The following is a 27,759-nucleotide window of genomic DNA, read 5'->3' on the forward strand; positions in this document are numbered from 1 at the left end:
ACTGTGCAAGTATTTAACACTTCTGTACTAGTAAGCAGCTGGAAATCTAGTTTCTGGTGCTCACTGCAAGGACGACATTCATAGAACTCGGGTTGCCTATGTGTAAGTGAATACAGAACTAGAAGAAAGCTTTTCTGCTCAGTCGAGAAAACTCTAAATTTAAAAAAAGCCAGAGATTACTGCAAATAAAACAAACTTATTTTAATTATATAAAGACTACAATGTTTATGCTAGCCAACTTGAAGGCAACATAATGTTGCCATCACCCTGCAGGCTAAGGAAGTGCTGTCAAACTAACATTGGTGAATTGCTGCATGCATCCTGCAGGTAATCCATGCTGCAAACATAGCATGCCTGTGGAGGCGAGAGAAGATATCCAGCAAGAGGAGCAACAATCAATTGGACTGTCCTGCCCTATAGTGTTATTGCAGGTGTACTTATCCAGGCACTTGCGCGACTTGGTTTTTGTAGATACTGGGGGCAGGGGCTGAGACATCAGGAGGTTAATCATGCCAGTGTAAAAAGGGAGGTGCTAATATTATGGACTTTAGCAAGGCCTTTGACAAGGTACCACATGGTAGGTTGTTGCACAAGGTTAAATCTCACGGGATCCAGGGTGAGGTAGCCAAATGGATACAAAATTGGCTTGATGACAGAAGATGGTTGTAGAGGGTTGTTTTTCAAACTGGAGGCCTGTGACCAGTGGTGTGCCTCAGGGATCAGTGCTGGGTCCACTGTTATTTGTCATTTATATTAATGATTTGGATGAGAATTTAGTAGGCACGATTAGTAAGTTTGCAGATGACACCAAGATTGGTGGCATAGTGGACAGTGAAGAAGGTTATCTAGGGTTGCAATGGGATCTTGATCAATTGGGCCAGTGGGCTGACGAATGGCAGATAGAGTTTAATTTAGATAAACGTGAGGTGATGCATTTTGGTCGATCGAACCAGGGCAGGATTTACTCAGTTAGTGGTAGGACTTTGGGGAGAGTTATAGAACAAAGAGATCTAGGGGTACAGGTTCATAGCTCCTTGAGAGTGAAGTCACAGGTGGACAGAGGTAAAGAAGGCATTCGGCATGCTTGATTTCATTGGTCAGAACATTGAATACAGGAGTTGGGACGTCTTGTTGAAGTTGTACAAGGACATTGGTAAGGCTACACTTGGAATACTGTGTACAGTTCTAGTCACCCTATTATAGAAAGGATATTATTAAACTAGAAAGAGTGCAGAAAATATTGACTAGGATGCTACCGGGACATGATGGTTTGAGTTATAAGGAGAGGCTGGATACACTGGGACGTTTTTCTCTGGAGTGTAGGAGGCTATGGGGTGATCTTATAGAGGTTTATACAATCATGAGGGGCCTAGACCAGCTAGATAGTCAATATCTTTTCCCAAAAGTAGAGGAGTCTAAAACTAGAGGGTATAGGTTTAAGGTGAGAGGGGAGAGATGCAAAAGGGTCCAGAGGGGCAATTTTTTCACAGAGGGTAGTGAGTGTCTGGAACAAACTGCCAGAGATAGAGAGGCGTGTACAATTTTGTCTTTTAAAAAGCATTTAGACAGTTACATGGGTATGGAGGGATATGGGCCAAACGCAGACAATTGGGACTAGCTTAGGGGTTAAAAAAAGGGGCAGCATGGACAAATTGGGCCAAAGGGCCTGTTTCCATGCTGTAAACCTCTGACTCTGGTGTAGCACTATTAATTAAGGAGTCAATTACTGAAATAAGGAGAGATGGTATCTTGGAAGAGTCTTCAAACAAGACTTTGTGGATAAAATGTAGGAATGTTAAGGGGACAGCCACATTACTGGGATTGTCTTATAGATCCCAAAGAGTCAGCAAGAAATAGAGGGGTAAATATGGAGACAGTTCAGAGGTTGTTTAAGAGTAATAATCTGATGACTATATTAGGGGATTTCAACTTTCCCAACATAAATTGGGATAGTCATAGTGTTTAGAGGGGGCAGATTACTTGAAATGCACCGAGGAGAGTTTGTTGCATCAATAGTATAAAGTCCAACAAGGATGGTGCTGTGCTGGATCGGATTCTGGGGAATGAAGCCGGATAAGTGTTCAATGTGGCAGAGGGGGTGTATTTCAGCGATAGCAACCACAACACAGTATGGTTCAAATTGCTGTGGACAAAGACAAAGATGACCTGCAAAAGACGGCTTTGGATTGAGGGAAGGCAGATTTTATTAAAATAAAGCAGGATCTGGCCAAAGTTGACTGGGAATATCTCCTTGCGGCTAAGTCTACAGTGGAGGCCATTCAAAAAAAGGAGCTGGGGAGAGTACGGGTCCAACATGTACCCTTTAGGGGGGAAATGTAGGGGCAAGAAGTTCAGGGAACTCTGGATGTCTAGGACAACTCAGGACCAGATAAGAAAGAGAAAGGCCTTTAGTAAGTCCAAAGGGAGCAATTCAGCTGTGGCCCTCGAGGAATATAGGAAGTGCAAGAGGGAACTTAAGAAAGCAATTAGAAGGGAAAAAGGTAGGCAGGAAAAGGGACTTGCGAACAGGATGAGGGAGAATCCGAAGATATGTTATAAATACATTAAAGGGAAGAGGTTAAACCAGGGTAGGGCCCATTCGGGACCAAAGGGTATGGTGTGTGAAGCCGCAGGATATTGGAAGGATTTTAAATGAATACTTCTTTTCGGTCTTCGCTCTGGAAAAGGAGAAGGCAGGTGCAGAATTTAGGAAAAGGGACTGCATGGAACTTGCACAGTTTAACATAGGAAATGGGGAGGTATTGGAGGTTCTGACAGGTTTAAAAATAGACAAATCCCCGGCCCAGATTAATTGCATCCCAAGCTGCTGTGGGAGGCGAGGCAGGAAATTGCAGGGGCTTTGACACAAAGTTTTAATTCCTCTCTGGCCACATGGCAAGTACAGTGAGAAGTCTCACAACACCAGGTTAAAGTCCAACAGGTTTATTTGGCAGCACAAGCTTTTGGAGTCTCGCTCCTTATGGACTGGAGGATGGCTAACGTGGTTCCACTTTTCAAAAAGGGCGGTAGAGATGAACCAGGAAATTACCGACCGGTGAGGCTCACAGCAGTGGTGGGGAAATTATTGAAGAAAAATTCTGAAGCAAAGGATTAATCTCCACTTGGAAAGTCATAGGTTAATTAGGGATAGTCAGTATGCCGAACAAATTTGATAGAAATTTTCAAAGATGTGGATGAGGGAAGTTCAGTTGATGTAGCTTATATGGATTTTAGCAAAACTTTTGACAAGGTCCCACATGGGAGACTGATTTATAAGGTTAAAGCACATGGAATTCAGGGAAACTTGGTGAGATGAATCAGAAATTGGCTTAATAATAGGACACAAACGGTAGTAGTAGTAGAAGACTGTTCGAGTGATTGGAGGCTGGTGTCCAGCAGTGTGCCACAAGGATCAGCACTGGGACCCTTATTGTTTGAAATGATATAGATGAAAATGTGGGAGGAACGTTAAGCAAGTTTGCAGATGACACCAAGATTGATAGGGTGGTTAATAGTGAAGATGGTTGTAGTTTACAGGAAGATATAGACGAGTTGGTTAGATGGCAGAGCAGTGGCAGATGGTATTTCAACCAGATAAGTGAAAGGTGATGCGCTTTGGAAGAAAAAACAAGACAAGGGAATATTTAATGAATGGCAGGACACTGGATAGCTCAGAGGAACAGAGGGATCTTGGGGTAATTATTCACAGATCCCTGAAGTCGGAGAATAGGATAGTTAAGGCGGCATATGGGGTACTTGCTTTCATCAGTCGTGGTATATAGAGCATAAAATCAAGGAAGTAATGTTGAAGTTGTACAGAGCATTGGTTAGACCACAACTGGAGTACTATGTGCAGTTCTGGTCACCTCACTATAGGAAAGATGTGATAGCACGAGAGGGAGTACAGAGGATGATCACTAGGATGTTGCCTGGGATGGAGCATTTGGGCTATAAGTAGAGGCTGGATAGGCTTGGATTGTTTGCTTTAGAGCAGAGATGGCCGGGGGGGACATAATTGAAACGTATAAGTTTGAGGGATATGGACAGTGCGAGTAGGGAACAGCTGTTCCTGTTCGTTGAGGGGTCAGTCACGAGGGGGCATCGTTTTAGGGTAAGGGGCAAGAGATTCGAAGGGGATTTGAGAAAAACCTTTTTCGCTCAGAGGATGGTGGGAATCTGGAATGCATTGCCTGGGAAGTTAGTGGAGGCTGGAAACCTTACAATGTTTAAAAAAATATTGTTACGAGCACTGGAAGTATCACTACACTGAAGGATGTGGGACAAGTGCAGGAAAATGGGATTAGCGCGCCTTTAGTGGTAGTTGTCAGTGCAGACTTGATGTGCCGAAGAACCTTTTCTGTGCTGCATGACTATGTCAACTTTTCTGCATTTTCCCAATGTTTGCTGCCAATGTCTAAATGGCTGGTTCAGTTTTGTTTCTCTTCAATGGTAACTGACAAGTTGCTGATGGTGGGGCTCCTAATACTTTGACTATGAGGGGTTCTGAGCTCTTGGAAATGGGGAGAAAGGTTTGCAATTCCATCAGAAATACCAACTAAAGTGCTTTGTCAAGATTAAACAAATGCAGGAAATTATCTTCAGTTTGAGAGCTAAAGAGCAATATAGCAACAAGGAGGTCACATGCAGAATCTTCCCATCCCACCCACCATGGGAATCGTAGCGGGCAGGACATGAACCATGCAAATGTCAGTTAACCTTGGGTGGGATTGTCTGGTTTTGGGGTGAATGCAGCTAGAAAATCCCGTCCCACGAGTTCAAATTCCACCATGGCAACTATAAAAATGAATTTGGTAAATCTGGTAATCTATGAGAAATTACTATGTAAACAGTCAAATTAGTCATCAAATGGTTCAAACATGTGCCCAGGAAAGCAAACAAAGCACAGAGTAGAAAAGCAAGGAAGCTATGCTAAGTCTTTACAAATGACTCTTCAGTACTGCGTTCAACTCTGGGCACCATACTTTGGAAAGGGTGTCAAGTCCTTGGAGAAGTCACAGGGGAGATTTTCTGGACTAGTACCAGGGATGAGATTCTTCAGTTATGTTCAAAGAGTGAAAGCTGGGATTCTTTTGCTTAAGAGTGGAGCAGGTTTGAGACATTTGATAGAAGCGTCCAAGATTCGTAAGGGTTTTGGAATAAATAAATATGGAGAAACTGTTCCCATTGAAGGGAGGACTGGTAATTGGAAGCAACAGATTTAAGATAATTGGTAAAACCATAGAAACCCTACAGTGCAGAAAGAGGCCATTCGGCCCATCGAATCTGCACCGACAACAATCCCACCCAGGCCCTATCCCCGTACCCCTACATATTTACCTGCTAATCCCTCTAACCCTCATTTACCCACTAATCCACGCATCCCGGGACACTGAGGGGCAATTTAGCTTGGCCAATCAACCTAACCCACACATCTTTGGACTGTGGGAGGAAACCGGAGCACCCGGAGGAAACCCACGCAGAAACGGGGAGAATGTGCAAACTCCGCACAGACAGTGACCCGAGCTAGGAATTGAACCCAGGTCTCTGGAGCTGTGAAGCAGCAGTGCTAACCATTGTAAAAGAACCAGTGAGAAAAAATAAAGCATTTTTAAAAATCACCGCTGCAACTTATGATCTGGAATACATTGCCTGAAAGGATGGTCATCATAGAAATCATAGAAACCCTACAGTGCAGAAGGAGGCCATTCGGCCCATCGAGTCTGCACCGACCACAATCCCACCCAGACCCTACCCCCACATATTTACCCGCTAATCTACGCATCTCAGGGGCAATTTTTAACCTGGCCAATCAACCTAACCCGCACATCTTTGGACTGTGGGAGGAAACCGGAGCACCCGGAGGAAACCCACGCAGACACGAGGAGAACGTGCAAACTCCACACAGACAGTGACCCAAGCCGGGAATCGAACCCGGAACCCTGGAGCTGTGAAGCAGCAGTGCTAACCACTGTGCTACCGTGCCGCCCCGGTACACAGATGGTGTAAGCAAACTGAACAGTTGAATAGGGGGAAAAATGTATAGCTATACAGAAAGTGCAGAGGAGTGGACACCGCTAAGAGCTGGCACAGGCTTGATGGGCCAAAGCACTTCTTTCTGAGCTGCATGATTCTAACCTATTCATGGTTTCAGTCCCAGCCCTGTTATAATAGAGTAACAATGATACTTGTGCAAAACCAATTGCTACAAATTAAGAAAACAACATCCGACCACCTTAAGGAAATGAGGGTGAGGTAATAAATGTATCCTAACACCATCCACATTCCAATATAAAAGTAGCCATGGAACGTTGAGCCATACACTTCATTTTAAAATTGTTCCAATATTAGTGAATTCCCCAAATAAAAATGATTAATTTCTTGCAATTAAAACAAATTAATGCCTCGGCTGCTGAAACTGTTGAAAAAAATAGCACTAATATTAATTCGGCAAAAAACCCACAGCAGTACATTATATCTGCAAACTGTTCGGTTAAAAATTCTAATTTAGCTTTTTTAAATTAACTTGAATTTCATGCTACAATTGGCTTTAAAACTTAAGTCAGACATATTTAACTTTAGCTGTAATAACTTGGAGCACACAATATATATTTCAGCAATAATATCTACATAGGAGACTGTAGAGAGCACTAGTTTAATGACAAGAGACATTATGGCTCACTTGTAATGAATGTTTGAAGCTGTACTGCTGTTAAAGAATGATTAAAAAATTATTTTTTTTTGAATCTCACCTCTCTTGAATGGAAGAACTGAATAGATACCGCAAGCAGCATGCCCAGACTTGTGGGCTATGTACATGGGTTGCACCACTCAACCAACTGGAACAATAATGTGAAATAAAATTACAAAAATGGAGACTTTGAAATAGGACTTCTGTATAGTATATATTAAAAATATTGCACTCTTAGTATGCCAACTTGTACTGACATTGCAAACATACAATTCAATGTTAACCAATAGGGTCATCTAACGTAACCCGAGAACAGAAGAAATGGGAGTATACTGTTTGACCCTTTGAGCCTGCTCTGTCATTCAAAGAGATCATGGCTGATTTAATTGTGGCCTTACCTCCAGTTTCCTGCCTGGCCCCCCATAAACCTCAATTCCTTTGTTGTTCAAAATTCTGTTTAACTCAACCTTAAATATATTCAATAACCCAGCTTCCACAGCTTGCTAGAATTCCAAACACTAATGACCTTCAGAGAAGAAATTTCTCCTCGCCTCCAAATGGAAGATCCCTTATTTTTAAACCGTGCCCCAAGCAAAAGATGATTAGTAATCTTTTAGGAAACTGCACACCTTAAAAAACAAAACTGCAAAATGTTTGACCAACAAAAAAGTCCATTAAGAAAGGATCTAAAAGGCACTTACGGCCAAGTGTAGCCTGCAGAATGATGCCCTGTGCTGCTCAATTCACACTGAAGATTAATAAGAAAATCCTTATTACAAAATGACAGATCTGGGATTGGAGCACCATTCAACCATAAAAGTGTTAAAATTGCACAATAAAAGTTAACCCAGATTTAATACACCCAGCACAGAAGTCCATTAACCATGCATAGTGATGATATTTACTATGCTGAAGTATTATCTCACTTCCCTCCCAAATTAAAAACAAAAATACTTTCCTGCCAGCAGCAGTTACAGAAATTATTCTACCTTAAAGCAATAAAAAGCACAACACAGTATCTACAATCTGATACTACTGATAAACTGCCTCTTATCTCCAAATGATCTTTAACCTCCCTGCCCCCTCTCCCCGCTGATCTCCATCAGTATTCCTCTGCATCTTAGTTTCAACACTCCTGGTACACTTTTTGACCTCTTTTCCAAATGGCCTTCTTTCTTACTTCGATTCAATTATCTTGCCATCCTTCAACGTCACGGACTTGAAAAACACATGATGTTGGCTCCCTACTTGCAAAGCCCACAAGACCAAATAGTGATAAACACGTGTGTATTCCAAGAGAGCAGATTCTAACCTGCTTTAGTAGAGTCAATAGCTTGGCTTTTTAGATAGTGACAATGGAACTTTAGCATTTGCCATGATTATTCCTTTGAAACTGATATTTCCATTCCTTCAGTTAATAAATTTTGAGCAATCACATAGAAATCACTGACATGAGAACTTGCCCTTTTACACTAGAAACTCACTGTTAAACAAAAACCCTTGAAAAAGTTAGCGCTTGTTGAGCGAGGTGCAGGAGTTCATAGTTACTCCTGGAGACCCTCCCTCTGACGCTGGAAAACTAATTTTATATTTGTGGAATATCAAATTTCTCCATTATGATAAAATTTACATTTTAAAATCTTTATATTTAATGAAGTTTACATTTCTGCTTCTACCCTAATTCTATATGCATGTCCTAATCATTTATTTTGCTCTGTATAAAATTAAAATCAAAAGTGAAGGAGATCAGCACATTTTACTTCCTGGGTTGCTGTCACGGAGAATACTTTAAAATGTACTGCTGCTTAATAATAAAATTTATTAGTTACAATTTTATTTATTAGGCTTACATTAACACTGCAATGAAGTTACTGTGAAAATCCCCTCGTCGCCGTACTCAGGCGCCTGTTCGGGTACACTGAGGGAAAGGTTAGCACGGCCAATTCACCTAACCTGCACATCTTTGGACTCGGAGCACCCGGAGGAAACCCATGCAGACACAGGGTGAACGTGCGAACTCCACACAGACAGTGACCCAAGCCAGGAATTGAACCCAGGTCCCTGGCACTGTGAGGCAGTAGTGCTAACCACTGTGCCGCCTGGATTCCTGAAGTTCCTTTGACTTGGTACCAGATTCAAACGGACATTGTGAAAGGAGAAAAACTACATTAGAGATGTTAATAGATCTTTGTGGACTGCTTTTTTAAAAAATCAGTGGCAAACGCTGTTACTTTCCCACTTACCACGAAACATTATAAAACTTCAAGAGCTCAATGGTGTTCATCTGTCCTAACACAGCCTGTTTTGGTTATGAATTAGAAACAATATCTCAGCTGACATTTATAATTTTATGCCTTGTACGCCGTCAGTTATAGAGTCATAGAGGTTTACAGCATGGAAACAGGTCCTTCGGCCCAACTTGTACATGCCGCCCTTTTTTTTTAAAAAACCCCCAAGCTAATCCCAATTGCCCGCATTTGGCCCACATCCCTCTATACCCATCGTACCCATGTAACTATCTAAATGCTTTTTAAAAGACAAAATTGTACCCGCCTCTACTACTACCTCTGGCAGCTTGTTCCAGACACTCACCACCCTGTGTGAAAAAAATTGCCCTTCTGGACACTTTTGTATCTCTCACCTTAAACCTATGCCCTCTAGTTTTAGACTCCTCTACCTTTGGGAAAAGATAGTGACTATCTATCTGATCTATGCCCCTCATTATTTTATAGACCTCTATAAGATCACCTCTCAGCCTCCTACGCTCCAGAGAAAAAAGTCCCAGTCTATTCAACCTCCCCTTATAACTCAATCCATCAAGTCCCGGTAGCATCCTAGTAAATCTTTTCTGCATTCTTTCTAGTTTAATAATATCCTTTCTATAATAGGGTGACCAGAATTGCACACAGTATTCCAAGTGTGGCCTTACCAATGTCTTGTACAACTTCAACAAGACATTCCAACTCCTGTATTCAATGTTCTGACCGATGAAACGAAGCATGCAGAATGCCTTCTTCACCACTCTGTCCATCTGTGACTCCACTTTCAAGGAGCTATGAACATGTACCCCTAGATCTCTTTGTTCTCTAACTCTCCCCAACGTCCTACCATTAACTGAGTAAGTCCTGCCCTGGTTCAATCTACCAAAATGCATCACCTCGCATTTGTCTAAATTAAACTCCATCTGCCATTCGTCAGCCCCCTGGCCCAATTGATCAAGATCCCGTTGCAATTGGAGATAACTTTCTTCACTGTCCACCATGCCACCAATCTTCGTGTCATCTGCAAACCTAACCATGCCCCCTATATTCTCATCCAAATCATTAATATAAATGACAAACAGTGGGCCCAGCACTTATCCCCGAGGCACACTGCTGGTCACAGGCCTCCAGTTTGAAAAACAACTCTACAACCACCCTCTGGCTTCTGTCAAGAAGCCAATTTTGTATCCATTTAGATACCTCACCCTGGATCCCATGAGATTTAACCTTATGCAACAACCTACCATGCGGTACCTTGTCAAAGGCCTTGCTAAAGTCCATGTAGACAACATCAACTGCACTGCCCTCATCTACGTTCTTGGTTACCCCTTCAAAAAACTCAATCAAATTTGAGAGACATGATTTTCCACTCAAAGCCATGCCGACTGTCCCTAATCAGTCCTTGCATTGCTAAATGCCTGTAGATCCTGTCTCTCAAAATACCTTCCAACAATTTACCCACCACAGATGTGAGGCTCACTGGCCTGTAGTTCCCAGGCTTTTCCCTACAGCCCTTTTTAAACAAAAGGCACAACATTTGCCACTCTTCAATCTTCAGGCACCTCACCCGTGACTATCGATGATTCAAATATCTCAGCTAGGGGACCCGCAATTTCCTCCCTAGCCTCCCACAACGTCCTGGGATACACTTCATCAGGTCCCGGGGATTTATCTACCTTGATGCGCTTTAAGACTTCCAGCACCTCCTGCTCTGTAATATGTACACTCAAGACATCACTATTTATTTCCCCAAGTTCCCTAACATCCATGCTTTTCTCAACAGTAAATACTGATGAAAAATATTCATTTAGGATCTCACCCATCTCATGGATCCGCACATAGATGACCTTGTTGATACTTAAGAGGCCCGACTCTCTCCCTTGTTACTCTTTTGCCCTTTATGTATTTGTAGAAGCTCTTTGGATTCTCCTTTGCCTGGATCTGCCAAAACAATTTTTTGTGTCCCCTTTTTGCCCTCCTGATTTCTCTCTTAACTCTACTCCTACAACCTCTATACTCTTCAAGAGATTCACTTGATCCCAGCTGCCTATGCATGTCATGTGCATCTTTCTTCTTCTTGACCTCAATATCCCAGGGTTCCCGACTTCTGCCAGCCTTGCCCTTCACTCTAAGAGGAATGGGTTTACCCTGAACCCTGGTTAACACATGTTTGAAAGCAAGCCACTTACCAGACGTCCCTTTGCCTTCCCACAGACTCCCCCAATTGACTTTTGAAAGTTCCTGCCGGATACCATCAAAATTGGCCTTGCCCCAATTTAGAATTTTAACTTTTGGGACAGACCTATCATTCTCCATAGCCATCTTAAAACTAATAGAATTATGGTCACTGGTCCCAAAATAATCCCTCACTAACACTTCTGTCACCTGCCCTTCCTTATTTCCCAAGAGGTGGTCAAGTTTTGCCTCCTCTCTATTCGGGCCATCCACATACTGAATGAGAAATTCCTCCTGAATACACAACAAATTTCTCTCCATCCAATCCTCTAATACTATGGCTGGCCCAGTCAATGTTGGGAAAATTAAAATCTCCAACTATTACCACCCTATTTTTCTTGGAGCCATCTGTAATCTCCTTATATATTTGCTCCTCAATTTCCCGCTGACTATTTGGGGGCCTATAGTACAACCCTATCAAAGTGATTTCCCCCTTCTTATTTCTCAGTTCTACCCATACAGACTCAGTGGCCGAACCCTCGGATATATCCCCTCCCAGATGCTTTCCCTAATCAAAAGTGCAACTCCCCCTCCTCTCTTATCCTGTTCTATCTTTCCTATAGCATCTGTACCCTGGAACATTAAGCTGCCTGTCCTGTCCCTCCCTTAGCCATGTTTCAGTAATTGCTATAATATCCTAGTCCCACATACCCATCAATGCCCTGAGTTCATCTGCCTTGCCCGTCAGGCCTCTTGCATTGAAATAAATGCACTTTAATCTGGACTTCCCTTGCGCTCTGTCTCAAACATTAATGCTACATTTTTGGCTCTTACCTCTTGCTAGATATCCGTTATTGACTTTGAAATTAACAGGACTCAACTTTGTACTTCACACCCATTGCCCTTGCTTTTCAGCAAATTAAAATTGAACTCAAATATTCTTTAACATTGGATACTGTATTATCTTATAATATTGTACTTACATTCCTATTAAAGGCAAAGTGAGCACTTTTGGATCAGATTCAAGTATTAGTAGAAGCTTGCGAGTCTGATCCATTGTAAGGTACCTGTAATTAAACAAATGTTATATTTTCATTAAGTCTCAGTTTATAATAAATTAGCAAAAGCAGAAAACATTGCAATTATGTAGTTTTTTCTAAACTGGTGTTGCAAAACCTTGATTTTTGTTGTTTGTTCAGGGGGATGTGGGCATTGCTGGCTAGTCCAGCACTTACTGCCCATTCCCAATTGTTCTTAAACTGAATGATTTGCTAGGCCATTTCAGAGGGCATTCAATAGTTAACCACATTGCTGTGGGTCTAGAGTCACATATAGGGCAACCAGGCAAGTTTTACAATAATCAACAATAGTTTCATGGTTAGCATTGGACTATTAGTTCCAGATTTTTAATAATAATAATTTTGAATAATAATAATCGTGGATGAGGACAGCCTAAACCGGGATATTGGGTACATGTCACACTATCTGTAACCCCCACAGTTGCCTGGACCTGCAGAGTTTCACTGGCTGTCTTGTCTGGAGACAATACACATCTTTTTAGCCTGTCTTGATGCTCTCTCCACTCACGTTGTTTTGTTTCTTAAAGACTTGATTAGTTGTAAGTATTCGCATTCCAACCATTATTCATGTAAATTGAGTCTGTGTCTTTATATGCCCTGTTTGTGAACAGTATTCCCACTCACCTGAAGGAGGGGCTTGGAGCTCCAAAAGCTTGTGTGGCTTTTGCTACCAAATAAACCTGTTGGACTTTAACCTGGTGTTGTTAAACTTCTTACTTATTTTAGTGGGGCAGGGAACATCAAAACAAATAATTTTTAAAAGATCAACTGACATGATCCAACTTTCATGCCACATAGACATGGCAAGACTATCAATAAGCATAATATATAGTTGTGGGTAACCAGTTAGTACAATTCCTAGCCATGATTTCCTCCGCAATTGAACGCAGTTGCACCAGGTTAGTAGCTGCAGTTAAAATTAGAAAACAATAAATAACCAAATGTGCAGACTAATTAATAAGACTTTGATACGACATCTTTGAAACAAAAAACAAACTATTTACTTTATATTGAAAATACATCTCTAATCAATCCAATACATGTTCCTTTAAAACTTGACTCAATTATTTCTCAGTATTAGCTATACAATAAGGACAAAGTAGGCCATTCAGCCCTTTGAGCCTGTTCCACCACTCAACAAGATAGTGCAGGCCTGCACCATCTCAATCGTGATCAATTAGACATTGTCTTTAAATATTCACAAATTAGGAAATATCTACAAATTTATTTCAACTACATTTCCAGGCTCAACTTACCCAAATTTGTACGTCCCTTGAACCTGAGCAATATTTAACGGGCTGGTTAAATTTCTTGCCAAAGCTGTAGGAATTATGGGTATTGCATTGATTGGTGTAGCCTCAAAGGTGATTGCAACTGTGACAGCTGCCCACTGAAGTTCAAGGGTCAGATTATCCAAGTTCTCAATGCAGTTAATGTGCCCTCTCATCACAAGGAGTCTCGAAGAGTCAATTGTTTCCTTGCTACAGCAATAATGGTACAGCATCTGGTAAATTAAATAGTACATAATTACTGACAGAAATGCATATTTTTCTCCATTGCTCTAACACAGAATCAAGAATGTGTATCAAAAGCCTCAAGACTGTCGCGCTTAAAAATCTTCAGGCAAAAATTACCTTAGTCAAATAGGGACAATATAATCAGCTTCAGCGATTCCAATTAGGAATATAAAAAAGCTTTTATTAAAAAGAGGAAAGATTGTTGAAGCACTTTGTTGTTATATAATTTATATGCAAGATTGATCCTGTGCAACTGAATGCATAACGGTTGAAATATTTAGGTGCTGATTGTTTGAATAAGCCAAATATTTGTTGTGCCTAATGTTGCACCATACTACAACAATGGAACACAGCACCTCTTCCTTTCAGGAGCAAGATTGTGAAAACGTCAAGTAATAACAGGGTCTTGTTCTGCTAACATGTATTTAGGGATCCATGGAAATGGAGGTCCAACAGCCCACCACACCATTCTCCAGGAAGACTGGGCAGGATTTTACATATTCTGCAGGAAGTGTAAGCAGTCATCTTGACTGATGAATTCAACAATCTGCGGGAAGACATAATTTGATCCCAAAGAAGGGGTTTGCCAAGTTTGAGAGGTCACAACTTCATCATGATGGAGATGATGTCTTCAGAGTCAATGGCATCTTCAGTGTGATACTGCATTTCTCCATGGGTTAGAGATATTATTAGTTTTTTTCAGTCACCTATTGATGAGTTCAGTTTTACTTTTGTAGGGTTTGCTCATTTGCACAAATGATTTGGTTAGCATAGTGTGCATTTTGCATCAATACAAATGGTGCTGAGAATATAATATATACACACACACTAGTATTCCCTGGCATCCAATAGCGAGTCTTATAGAAAGAAACAAAGGCTGTCTTATTATTCAATAAATAGACAGAGCTGAATTTGACAGCTTACAACATGTGCCTTTGACAATTAGGCAAACTAGAATTTTCAGTTAATGTCTGTCTGCAATGCACATTTGCTTCACAGCTGATGGAATTGTGCTCCTTTTAACAGACCACACAATTAAATAAAAAAGGTATGCATTTAAAACAATGAGACAAGAACAGTATAGACCTTTATTTAAAAAAAAGCTTGAAACTTAAACCAAAGCCACAACAAGTTTGAGCAATAAAACAGGAGAAGGAAATCCATAATGGATCAATAATGCAAAACAGCCACTAGTTTATTCTCATTCACACATTTAGAAATACATTAGGGTACAAAATCCTTAGACGCTTGCACTGCAAGCCTTGGATGGCTAATGCTATATAATAAACGCAGGGCCAAGTTATTTTAGATTACTGTAGAAGGGAAGGAGGAAGAAAGAGGGGAATGTCGAGTTGTTTATAGGGTAAATCTACACCCGGATACACTTGCACATCTCCAATTTAATGTCATGTTGTCATTCTGTCAGATTTAATTACCTTAAATGTAGCATTGAAATCTTCAGATGTATGGACGTTGGTGTCTCTAGAAACAAGTCCTCGAGTATCAATTATACAAGGAATGAGGAAATCGCCAGGAAGAAGAGCTGTAGGGATCTTGTCCGAACGCCCTGCAACCTCACGCCCAGGATCAAGGCGATCTACAGTTAATGTAACACCTTCCTCATCTGTATCAAATGAAATAAGTCATATTTACTCAGCCAACTACACATCTTACTTTTTAAAAATGTTGCCGTTAACTTCAGGGGTTGCCTTACTGAGCAGTTAGAATGTGTCATGGGAGAATCTTCTGGCCCATTGTGTTGGTTCTTTGAAAGAGCTGTCCCACTCTTTTCCCATAACCCTGTAACTTTCTCCTTCCAAATACATATTCAATTTCTACCAGAAACTTGCTTGAAATTCATTCTTGAGAAATCAAATCTCCAATATGCTTAGGGACAGAGAAACTCTCAAATTCTCACAAGACATGCCTATTTCAATTCATACTTAGTGCATGCTGCGAAATTCTATATACACCAGTCCAAGAAGCAGAGATGTGGTTGTAAGCTCTGCCCAAATGAGAGATAAAAATATCCACAACATGTCTTTTGAGACAGACTGAGGCCTTGAAATTAACTTTAATGTATTAAAAAAATACAAAAAGCAATTCAAGTGGTTAATTTAATCATGATGTGATTTTTTTTGCTTAAATTTCTTATTCTGGACATGGAAAAATTTCAGTTTCCTAATCATGTGTCAGCCAAAAAGATTTCCAAAAACAGTGAGAATCAACTATTTTTATCAAACTGAGCTAAATGCTGACATCTTCATTTGGGACTTCACAGGCAAATTAGAAATTCCATTATAATTATTAGATAGTTAACTTAATTATATCACTGGAAATGAGGTTTGTGGACAGGAAATGAAAACCACATCTAAAGATTTTAAAAATTATTAGTTCTTCTCCTTCCCCATGCCCATGGGGTTATACTTCAAGAGCCAAGACCAAGTATAATTGTCAGGTGAAGTTTTCTTAGAGGAGTCTGAAGTGATCCCTGGCGATTGGACTGGGCACCCAGTCATACTGCACCCTCTATTAAATGTTGCATAAACTATCCTTACATTTACATTGGAATGTGACTTTTTATGTCCATAATCCAAAATGGAAACTGCATATATAAACTTAATATATTGTAACTGCACTATGCTGCCAGTGACAGCACCAACACTGGGGAATGTAATTATAGACTGACAAGTTTTACACAGACAATTTGCACATAAAATGTGACAGCCATGACTTGGCTGATGGCTCGAGTCACAGGGTTCAAGCTCTGTTTCAGGGCCTAAACACCAATATCAAGGTTGAAAATCCAGTGTGGTACGGAGTGTTGCCCCATCAGAGAGTAGTCCTTCTGAACAGATGTTAAATTGAGTTTCAATTTGTCCCCTTAAGTGGAGGCAAAAGATCCCATGGCATGATTTTGAAGAGTGAGAGAGCTAGTCTCAGTTTGCTGGTCAATATTTATTCCTCAAATTAACACCACAAACACAGGTTATCTGGTCATTATCCCACTGTTGTTTGTGGGAGCATGGTATACACACGTTGGCTACTGCATTTCCTATAACATTGACTAATTGGCTGTAAAGCATTTTGGTACAACTAGTGTTTGTGAAAGTTGTTATACAAATCTTTTTTCATAGGAATTTGTAATGTCAAAACACTAACAGGAAGTGGGCACATCAACAAAATTGCAATATATTCTGTAGATATTAAATATTCCATATTTCAAGTTAAAACAAGACAAACTTATATTGTTTCCCAAGGAACACTTTGTACAGGACTGCCATTGGAGACCTTAAATCTATAGCTTAAATGCAGTGCAGTTTTCCTGTTTAAAAATGGTCATAATGGACTTACCGTCATCCACTACAAATGACCCAAGTAAAAAACAGAAGAAATTTTTGTTTTCATTCTGTTTGGCATGACGATGGACGAGGCGCAAGGTCTTCTCTGCCACAAGGAGCTTTGGGTTTCTGTGGAGATGCATATAATTACTACATAGTATAAAGACAATGGCAGAATGACAAACTTATCTTCAATCCACTCTTGATCATCAGCAAAGTGATGAAAGGTGTCACTGAGTGTTATCAGGCAATACATACTCAGCAATAACATTCCTCGAATGAAAAAATTAAAACTCTCTGGGCTTCTCTTTCCTTTGAGTATATGGTGTCAATTCAAGGTGATCAAGACATTCAGCAATAGCAATGTACACAGCTAATTACATGGAAGTGTTCCCACAGACTACAAACCAGGAAGCAGGGCAAGAAATCTCTTCACCTTAAATTTATTTTTTATAAATGTCACAAGATTGGATGATAGACATACAATTAAGGCTAAAAGGTAAAATACCTTAAATTTAAAAAATATTGAAAATGTGGAACTCCTTAACATAATGGCAAAATTTCAGACTAAACTATTTAAAAAATTATTTTTTTGCATGCCAGTGAGGCTCTTTAGCAGTAATAATGAACTTGGTATCCCTTCAAAAACCCAGTTACACCTTATTCAACCAGCTGTACCTTAAGTGCTGTATACAAGAGCCAGTTTTGTCAGTTGTGATTTTTAATTGATTGCAGAATCAGGGAATTGCTACAGTGCACCATCTGAAGAATCACTGACAGCAATTTTTATATTCCCACTTTTAGCTGCTTGTGTGGCTTTCAGATGTTGCTGTCAGTTCTCGAGGAGTACAGATGGTGAACTCTGACAATTTCTTGGTCTTTACTACCACAAAATTGGGGCCATCATTTAGTCAAAACAAACAAGAGAACAATGTTCTAAATCCATCAAATGGACAGTGAACCAAAAAATCTTGACCTTTTTAAACACCTATAATAGATTGCATATTTAGATAGCATAAAGTATGAATAGGCAAATAGTCTCTGCACAAATTAAATAAAATTTAGTCATCAACAGTTCGGTCACCCATGGGAAAGGAATTCAAAAAGCTCTCTCTCCAATCGCAGCATATATCTATAGTGGCACCTCCTTTGTTGGTGAGATTTCCACAATGCATCTAGCATAGGAATCAAATGTTTACCATTGGTGATTTATATTTAAAACACCTCTATATAAATCTTCCATTCCCAGGAATTTATTCAGTTCTTAAACTAAATTACAAACTTATCAGCCATGATTGAATGGCAGAGAAGATTCTAATTCTGCTCCTATACTTCATGGTCTAATCTAAACAAAATATTATGAAAATGAAAAATTGTTGATATTAAAGTAAAGCTATTTAAACACTGTAGACAAATTACACAGTCATGTGATTTCCACCAACTAGCAACCACTTCTAAGGAATTGAGTCCCACAAGATTCATTAGTGATGTTGAAGATATATGTTGCTACAAACTTGCCATCGACACTGAAAAAAGCCAAAATGATTAATGAAATGCCAATGGGTTATGGACTTTGGGATAGAAAATGCCAGAGGAATTTGAAGATTTAAAGGAACATCCTGACAACATCTTATACTCATAGCACCTTTTAAATTGATAAAATGTCCCAAGACACTTTACAGGGATATTATAAAACAAAATATAATACCAAGCCACGCAAGATAACGTTGGGTTAGATGACCAAACGCTTGCATTGATGAAATATGCCTTTAAAATAATAGAACATTGTCAGGCTGTTCTCACGAGTTGTATTGTATATAAAAAAATTGACAAAAGTAGTAACTTTTAAAGGAGCATCTCAAAAGGAAAAAGAAAGCGAGAAAAAGAGTTTTAGGAAGAGAATTCCACAGGTTTGGCTGTTAGTAGCTGACAATGTAGCCAATGATGAGATGATTAAAATTGAGGATGCGCAGAAGGCTAGAACTGGTGGAATGCAGATATCTAGGAAGATTGTATGGTTGAAGATTAGAGATGGGTGGGGTGAGACCATGAAGGGATGTGAAAACGAGGGGGAGAATTTTAAGATTAAGACTGGTTTAACCAGCGAAGAAGTGAATAGGACTTGGTGCCAGGTAGGAAAGGCAAGTGTGTTTTTGAAAATTGCATAAAGGGCAAGGTTGCTCATAACTGTCAGGGCAGTAGGAATGTAGACGAGATGAACTCACACCATTGACCACAACCCCATACAGACTCCATGCAAGTTACCAATTTGTGTGCAGTCCTTCCAGCTTAGCACTGTGGATTCATTGCTCAAGATACAATGAATATATGGCGAGACCTAAAGCAGATTAGTAAACACTTTGCTGAGCAACCTTGTTCTTTATACAAACTTCCTACTACCTTTCCTTTGATTTGCTACTTCAACTTTTTCTTTGCCATTCCAACTAAAAACATGCTTCTGAACCAGTGTACAGCACCTTCTCTTGCACACTCTGCTTGTATTTCGCTGCCTTGCTTAGTTACTTTTTTTAAAAATGGCTTAACTGAATTGATCACCAGTAGCCTTCAAATAAAATGAAAAATACTACATGTGGTAGAAATAAAAAGAAAATGCTGCAAACCTACAGGCTTTGAGTTTATACCTTTTTAACTTGGATCCAAGATTTATTGTTAATAACTCAAAATGCTAAAATTCAATACCCAGTTAACTCTCTCCCTGGCATGGTCACTTCTTAAAAGTATACAGAAACCAGTGATCCAAAAGTTTAAACCATTTAAAAAAAAGATTTTAGATAAATGCATTTATAAATACAGCAATGCCACACAAGTATGACCAATAAGGCTTGAATTTATAAGTCCATTATTGAGCAAAACATTTGTTTCTTAAAAGAACACTGAGGGTTTTTAAGCCTCATAATAGGGGGAGAAACAGAAACTACAAATTATACCTATAATAGGCAAGTTGCATGCTTGTTGCATCACCAAGTGGCGTTGGATCCCATAATGCTAACTTTGTCTTGGGAAAGCTGAATGGCATTATTCCATGTTCCAGAGGCCTGTGAAGATCATAAACATAGCCTTTCAGAAAATATGAATTAAAAAAACAAGTGGTCATGCCATCTGTAGTAACTTTTTAGAAACTCATATCATTTACCTTTGAGTCCATTGGCCTTCCACATAATTGTGTGAAAACTCCATTAGCTGAGAAGGAAGGTTTTTCACATTAACTTCAATATTCATTCCTGAAATTAAGCAATACTGTCAATGTTGCATGTTTTACATTTTCAAATTTTTATAAAACAAAAGTTTCACAAATGATACACTAACAGAGGAGTACCAACTTTTCAAGTACTAAATGGCAACTAAAAACATTAAAGTAATAACCAACTTTGATGAAAGACAGACACCTGAAATATTATAACCCTGCTTTCCTTTGCAAATTGCTTTTTTTGCCCTCTCAATTATACTTGCACCATCCTTTGGAACAGTCTACTTGAATTCTATTTCCCTTTCTGCATATCATTTTACATTCTTTCTTGACAATCCCATTTTAAATAATTAGCATTTCTATCAAAATTTCCTCAAAGGGTTAACAGAATATTGTAACCTTTCCTATTCCATTGATCTAGTGTGAATAATATTTGGATTTCCTAGCATCATTTTTTGATTACAGATAATGAGCCTCAATCACCTGCGAAGAATGAATGAAAAAAAATCTCATTTTATCCTTGTAAAAGCTCTCAAGTTTGAAAACTGATTGGATTCTAAAAGAAAAACTACAAAAGAAGAAAAAAAAAGAATTCAGAAAGAGCTGGAACTAAATGGAGAGAACAAGCAATACCAACTTGCATGACGTGGACTAGCAGTATTGATCAAGAGTATTATAACAGATCTGGAGCAGGATAGCAGACTAGAGGGTTCAAACACTGAGGGGAGAATTTCCCTTCCCGCCCACCATGAGAATCGTAACAGGCAGGGGGCAGACCATGCAAAGGTCAGTTGACCTCAGGCGGGATTGTCTGGTTTTGGGGCGAATACGGCCGGAAAATCCCACCCAGAATCTATTTGGTTAGGAGTTAAGGAACAGAAAAGGATCTATAACATTGCCAACTGATTACTATAAACCCACAAATAATGATAATGCAACAAAGGAGGGTATCTACAGACATCAACATCCTGTGGGGTTACCACTGACCAGAAATTGAACTGGATGAGCCATATAAATATTGTGGCTACAAGGACATAGAAGTTAGGAATTCTGTGGCGAGTAACTTACTTCCTGTCCCTCCAAAGCCCGAATATTACCAACAAAACAGAAGTTAGTAGTCACAATTTCAACATCATCGAAGGCAAAGCAGATCATTTGATTGGCCCTCATCTACCACCTCAAACATACACTCCACCACCAACATACAGTGACAGCTGTGTGAACCAAACTACAAAGGCAATGCAGCAACTCACAGGACCTTCCAAGCCTCTGCCACCTGGAAGGACAAGGGTAGCAGATGCATGGGAACACCACCACTGAAGTTTCCCTCCAAGCCACGCACAATCCTGACTTAGAACTACATCATCATTCACTGGATCAAAATCCTGAAGCTCCCTTCCTAACATTATTGTGGGTGCACCACATGGACTGCAGAGGTTCAAGGTGGCAGCTCATCACCATCTTTCTCAAGGGTAATTAGGGATTGGACATGCTGAGCTTGCCAAGTGATGCACATATCCCATGAATAAATAGGTAAGTAAAAAGAAATTTCATAGAAATGTAAAACTAAAAAGGGCAGTAATAGTAAGGGGCTTAATCGTCCCTAAAACATACAGGGCAGAGGGTAGGAGTGGTGAAGAATTCCTTAAACCTCGACCTGGGACATTCCTTAAATCAGTGTGTTTTAGCTCTGCAGAACAAGGAAGCAGTGCTGGATCTCGTTCTGGGAAATGAAGTAGGTCAAGTGGAATGAGGAGAACATCTGGGCAAAAGTGACCACAAAATAATTTGTTTTGAAAATATGAAAATAAAGCAAAATCTAAGGTGTCAATATACAATTGGGATCAAAACAATTTCAGTTGTTTGAATCTAGCTCAGGTGGGCTGGAGCAATGATTGGCCATGTAAACAGTAAACGAACAACTGCAGGCTTTCCAGGGTACATCGGGTAAAATCTCAGATCTTTTCTTAAAAAGGAAATAAAGGACATTCATATCCAAATTGAAAAGAGACAAAAAAAGGAAAGCAGGGATTAGTGTCAATGGAAATATTGTGGAGGCAATGTTGGAGATTTGAATGGTTACCTTGTATCTAACTTCATCCTCTCGTGAAGACAATGTTGTAGTAGTAGACGGAGAATAGATATATTGAATAGGATAAAAATTGAAAGGTGGTATATAGGTGAGCTTCAGAGATAAAAAGCAATGCAGTATAGATGGAATGGATGCTAGGTTCGTTACAAATTAGGTTTATAATATGGTTATGGTTCAGAAAGCTGTTGTTAATTTAAGATAAAATTATGGGGGCTGTGTGACCTATTCTGAAATCTGCCTGACAAGAAGCTGGGTAACATGGCTGTGGAAGCTCAAAGGGAGGCCCAGGTTGTTCTGCAGGGAAGATGATGCAAGGAATTGACACTTGGAGTCAATGGCAGCAGTGTTTGCGTTTATAATGGTTGGATTGGTGCTATCTCAAGGCCCAGGAAGATACTGAGAATACCAGTTGTAAAGGGATATGCTTTGAACTTGTTATGGTTCAGGTCAGAAACTCCAAAGTGTTTTATGAAGCCCGCCTGAATCATAAGATTTACATCTTGAATTTGGCTAGGATAAGCACTATATGTTCCATTTTAGATGTAATTCAAAAGACCCACTAGGAGCTTTTATCAAACAAAGTCTATTTAAGAACATAGTTAACGTGTATGGAATGAAAATTAGCAACAACTTTTATCAATTACAGCATAAACAAAACAACCACAATAATGTATAACTGTTAATGAATATATCGGTGTTCCAATTAAAAGCAAAGCCCATAGACAACAAAAAATCTTTTACACAGGTTTAACAGCACAAATTAATGCTCACTTGATACTGGGATCAAAGCTGTTAGCTGAATCCTGCAGTCCAATGTTCTTGAGACTCAGAACAGTTTGAAGACACGACAGATTTCCAAAGTACCAGAGAAACTCTGGTCCAGCCCCCAAGAACAATAGATTTTCACCCTTCAGGAAACCAACAAAACTTTCAAAACAACAGGGAGAGGGAAAACACTTCTTTTAGCTTGCTGTCCCTTCTAAAACTCAACTCTAACTTGCAGCTCCAAACTGAAACCGAGATGGGCGGCACGGTGGCTAGCAGTGATGCCTCAGTGTCAGGGACCTGGGTTCGATTCCCAACTGGAGTCACTGTCTGTGTGGAGTTTGCACATTCTCCTCGTGTCTGCATGGGTTTCCTCCAGGTGCTCAAGTTTCCTCCCACAGTCCAAAGATGTGCAGGTTAGGTGAATTGGCCACGCTAAATTCTCCCTCAGTGTACCCAAATAGGTGCCGGAAGTGTGGCGACTAGGGGATTTTCACAGTAACTTCATTGCAGCATGAATTAACTTGTGACACTAATAAATAAAATTTTAAAAATGAAATCCATCATCTGAGTTGCACACAGTTTTATTTCTCCTCCCAATGACATCACCCAAGGCTGTGAGCATGAATGAAAAAAATATTCTTAAAAGGTACACCAACATCACAAACTGTACATTTGATTCCAGGATAGGACAGAGTTAGAGTCTAAGGAATAGCTAATTAACATTTCTACCTGGATGCAAGATCCATCTAATTCTCATTGTCATTAGAATAATTTTTGAGAGAAGGGAGAAGACGGGGGGAGAGACAGTGTGGGTTCAGGTTCAGATTGAAAACAACAAATTGGTGAGGATTTTAAATTATGATTTATGTCCAGCTTGCGCTAGAGGGAACAAAACTAGGAAAAACCCTCACAATGAAAGGCAGCTCTGGAGTTAGGAGCTCCCAGGCTGGGAAGGGAACTAAAGTAAATCCGCGGGAGCCAAGAATTACTTTGGACTGGGTTCCACTCTTTTGAGTCCCACTCCAGAAACTTGAAGACAAAAACCTAACAGGACACTCTAGTGCAGTACTAAGGAAGCACTGCTCTGTCAGATGTGCCATCTTTTGGACAGGATGTTAAACCAAGGCTCTGTTATCTCAGGTGGATGGAAAAGATCCCATAGTACTATTTCAAAGACGAGTAGGAGTCTTGACCATCTTCTATTCATCAACATCATTAAATGATCTGTTCTTATCACACTGCTCTGAAGGAGCATGCTATGTGCAAATTGGCTGTTGTGTCATCTACAATACAACAGTGATTACACTTCAAAAATGCTTTTGACTGTAAAGCTCATGTAAATTTTTCAGTCTTTGAAAGGAGTTGTGTGGGGGCCTGGGCTTTAAAGGTGGCAGGGTAAGTTGATAATGCAGTTTAAGGAAAAGTCAGGATACTTGGTTTTGAACACAAAACAAGGAAGTCATATAAAAAAATCTCTGGTCAGGCATCAGATTGCAGTACTGTTGTCAGTTCAGGCTACCACACTTTAAAAAGGACGTCAAGGCCAAGGAGTGGATGAAAAGAATGCTTGTTAGTGTGTTACCAGGGATGGCGGATCTTCAATTAGGTGAAGGGATTTGCAAAGCTGGAAATGTTAGAGGGAGCAGGGAGAATGGTTTCTTCTGGCAAGTGGATCAGTAATCAGAAGTCATAATTTCAAAATAATTGACCAAAGAGGGGAAATGAGAATAAATGTTGAACGAAGAATTATGGTCTGAACACTACCTGGAAATGGCAATGGGATATGTATTTGAAGAGAACTAATTTACAAGGTTATGGGAGAAAGCTGGGGATTAGATTGGAAAGCTCTTTCAAAAACACAAATGCTATAATTAGATGAAAAAATGAAAATATAAAAAGTTTCTTTGACAACTTCAAGGACTGCCAAACCACCTTCCAGCCAAATAAGTTGTTTTGAAGTGTAGACATTGTTCAAATTAAGGAAATGCAGCATCTGATTTTCACAAAGCAAAGTCTCACGGACAACAATAAGGCAATGAGCAGATAATGTTTTTTTAAAAAATGTTGATTAAGGGATATGCATCAGCCATGTCAGCAGGGAAAACTCCCCTGCTCTTCATTCAAGGACTACCATGGGATCTTTTACATGCACCTGAGCACAAACATGCCCTTAGTTTGACATCTCATCTGAAAGACGCCAGCTCTGACAGTGCAGTGCTTCCTTAGTATTGCAAAGAACAAAGAACAGTACAGCACAGGAAACAGGCCCTTCGGCCCTCCAAGCCTGTGCCGCTCCTTGGTCCAACTAGACCAATCGTTTGTATCCCTCCCATTCCCAGGCTGCTCATGTGACTATCCAGGTAAGTCTTAAACGATGTCAGCATGCCTGCCTCCACCACCTTGCTTGGCAGCGCATTCCAGGCCCCCACCACCCTCTGTGTAAAAAACGTCCCTCTGATGTCGGAGTTATACTTCGCCCCTCTCAGCTTGAGCCCGTGACCCCTCGTGATCGTCACCTCCGACCTGGGAAAAAGCTTCCCACGGTTCACCCTATCTATACCCTTCATAATCTTGTATACCTCTATTAGATCTCCCCTCATTCTCCGTCTTTCCAAGGAGAACAACCCCAGTCTACCCAATCTCTCCTCATAGCTAAGACCCTCCATACCAGGCAACATCCTCGTAAACCTTCTCTGCACTCTCTCCAATGCCTCCACGTCCTTCTGGTAGTGCGGCGACCAGAACTGGACGCAGTACTCCAAATGTGGCCTAACCAGCGTTCTATACAGCTGCATCATCAGATTCCAGCTTTTATACTCTATACCCCGTCCTATAAAGGCAAGCATACCATATGCCTTCTTCACCACCTTCTCCACCTGTGTTGCCACCTTCAAGGATTTGTGGACTTGCACACCTAGGTCCCTCTGTGTTTCTATACTCCTGATGACTCTGCCATTTATTGTATAACTCCTCCCTACATTATTTCTTCCAAAATGCATCACTTCGCATTTATCCGGATTAAACTCCATCTGCCACCTCTCCGCCCAATTTTCCAGCCTATCTATATCCTGCTGTATTGCCCGACAATGCTCTTCACTATCCGCAATTCCAGCCATCTTCGTGTCATCCACACTGGAGTGTCAGCCTAGATTTGTGACAGAAATCCACAAAATTTCAGACTCAGATGCAGACATGGTACAATGCAGCTGATATAACTTTTGTTCCATAGAATCTTCCTAGCATCCTATTACTCCAATAACTTTGGTTTTAAATGTTCCAAGAAATGCATGATTTTCTTGCTTTTATATTCAATATCCCATTTATAAAACACAGAATCTATGTGACCCTTTAACTGGACCTACTGCATTCTCAACAGAAACTGAACCATAGATCACTCACTCTTCCTCCACTCTTAATCTCACTCCTGATTGTGTTTTCACATCAAAACATATTATTTCGACATTTCTTTCAACTGAAGTGCATCTATCAGTCATCTGTGCATTAGGCTTATCAATACTTTCCAGCAATCTCTAGCAATTCTCTTCAGTTTGCTCTGCTCTCCAATTTATCAAGCTTTGGTATAATTTTAAAAAAGAAACATTACAGGGACATACCACTTCAACCTAAAGAAATCATGCACCTCACTCCTGTCTAAACATTTCTATTCCCTTCAATACCATGGAGATTAATTTTCCTATCAAGTCTCCTATCAATATCTTCTGAAAATACATTATATTCCCTCAAGTACACGGTGCTACTTCAAAAATGACCTGCTCTTTACAAATCCATGCCATCAGCTTTGGCTCAGTCACACCAGAGTCAGAAGGTTGTGGGTTCAAATCCCAGAAGATGGTTTGAAACACGCTCTAGACTGACATCACATTGCAGTAGTAAGGCAGTTCTCCATTGTCAAAGATGCTGTCAGCCTTGACAGATCTATTTTTATTTCATTCTTTCATGAAATGCAAGTATCACAGCCAAGGCCAGCATTTGTTGTGCATCCATAATTGCTCTCAAGATGGTGGTGCAGACAAGCTGCTTTCTTGAACCACACAAATCATGTGGTGCAGGGAAACTTATAGCAGTGTTAGGAAAAGTATTCCAGGATTTTGACCTACCTATAGTGAAGGAATGACAGTATAATTCCAAGTCAGTGAGTGACTTTGAGGGGAACTTGCAAACATTGCTGTTCCTATGCATTTGCTGTCCTCATCCTTCTAGGGAGAGGTCTAATGTTTGGAAGATGCTGTCAACGGAATCCTGTTCATCACTGCTGCCATTGTCCATGGGTGACAAAGGGAGCGAATGATTAAGGTGATGACTGGTGTGTTGATCAAGCAGACTGTTTTGTCCTGTATGATGGAATGTGTGTTGTTGGAGCCATAACAATCCAGGCAAATGTCGCATATTCCATCACATCCCTGACTTGTGCCTTGAAGATGGTGGCAGGCTTTCAGGAATGAGAAGGTGCGTTGCTCACTGCAGAATTCCCAGTCTTGAAACAACTCGTCACAGAATCTTTACAACATAGAAGGGGACCATTGTGTCTGCACTCGCTCTCCAAACGAGCATCACAACTTAGTTCCATTTCCCCATCCTCTCCCCCAAACCCCTCTTGCAGCCACAAATT

The 27,759-nt window shown here is 40.2% G+C and overlaps 1 protein-coding gene across 4 annotated transcripts in view; it reads right to left on the reverse strand.

Moving 5' to 3' along the window:
• The window catches only part of stil (STIL centriolar assembly protein), a 55,855-nt gene that overhangs the window by 24,447 nt on the left and 3,649 nt on the right, over positions 1-27,759 (reverse strand). For 2 of the 4 annotated variants that reach the window (XM_078218540.1, XM_078218541.1), the window contains exons 2-9: positions 20,216-20,303; positions 20,010-20,117; positions 17,075-17,190; positions 15,157-15,344; positions 13,460-13,707; positions 12,108-12,191; positions 6,750-6,836; positions 3-153 (exon numbers count right to left, since the gene is read on the reverse strand). In XM_078218540.1, coding sequence (XP_078074666.1) covers positions 3-153; positions 6,750-6,836; positions 12,108-12,191; positions 13,460-13,707; positions 15,157-15,344; positions 17,075-17,190; positions 20,010-20,117; positions 20,216-20,301 — 1,068 coding nt within the window. In that variant the 5' untranslated portion in view covers positions 20,302-20,303. Of the gene's footprint in view, positions 1-2; positions 154-6,749; positions 6,837-12,107; positions 12,192-13,459; positions 13,708-15,156; positions 15,345-17,074; positions 17,191-20,009; positions 20,140-20,215; positions 20,304-27,759 lie in introns of all 4 variants that reach the window. The other 2 variants (XM_078218542.1, XM_078218543.1) reach the window with 2 other exon arrangements.

Source organism: Mustelus asterias, chromosome 8 (genome assembly GCF_964213995.1).
Source record: "Mustelus asterias chromosome 8, sMusAst1.hap1.1, whole genome shotgun sequence".
Lineage (NCBI taxonomy): Eukaryota > Metazoa > Chordata > Chondrichthyes > Carcharhiniformes > Triakidae > Mustelus > Mustelus asterias.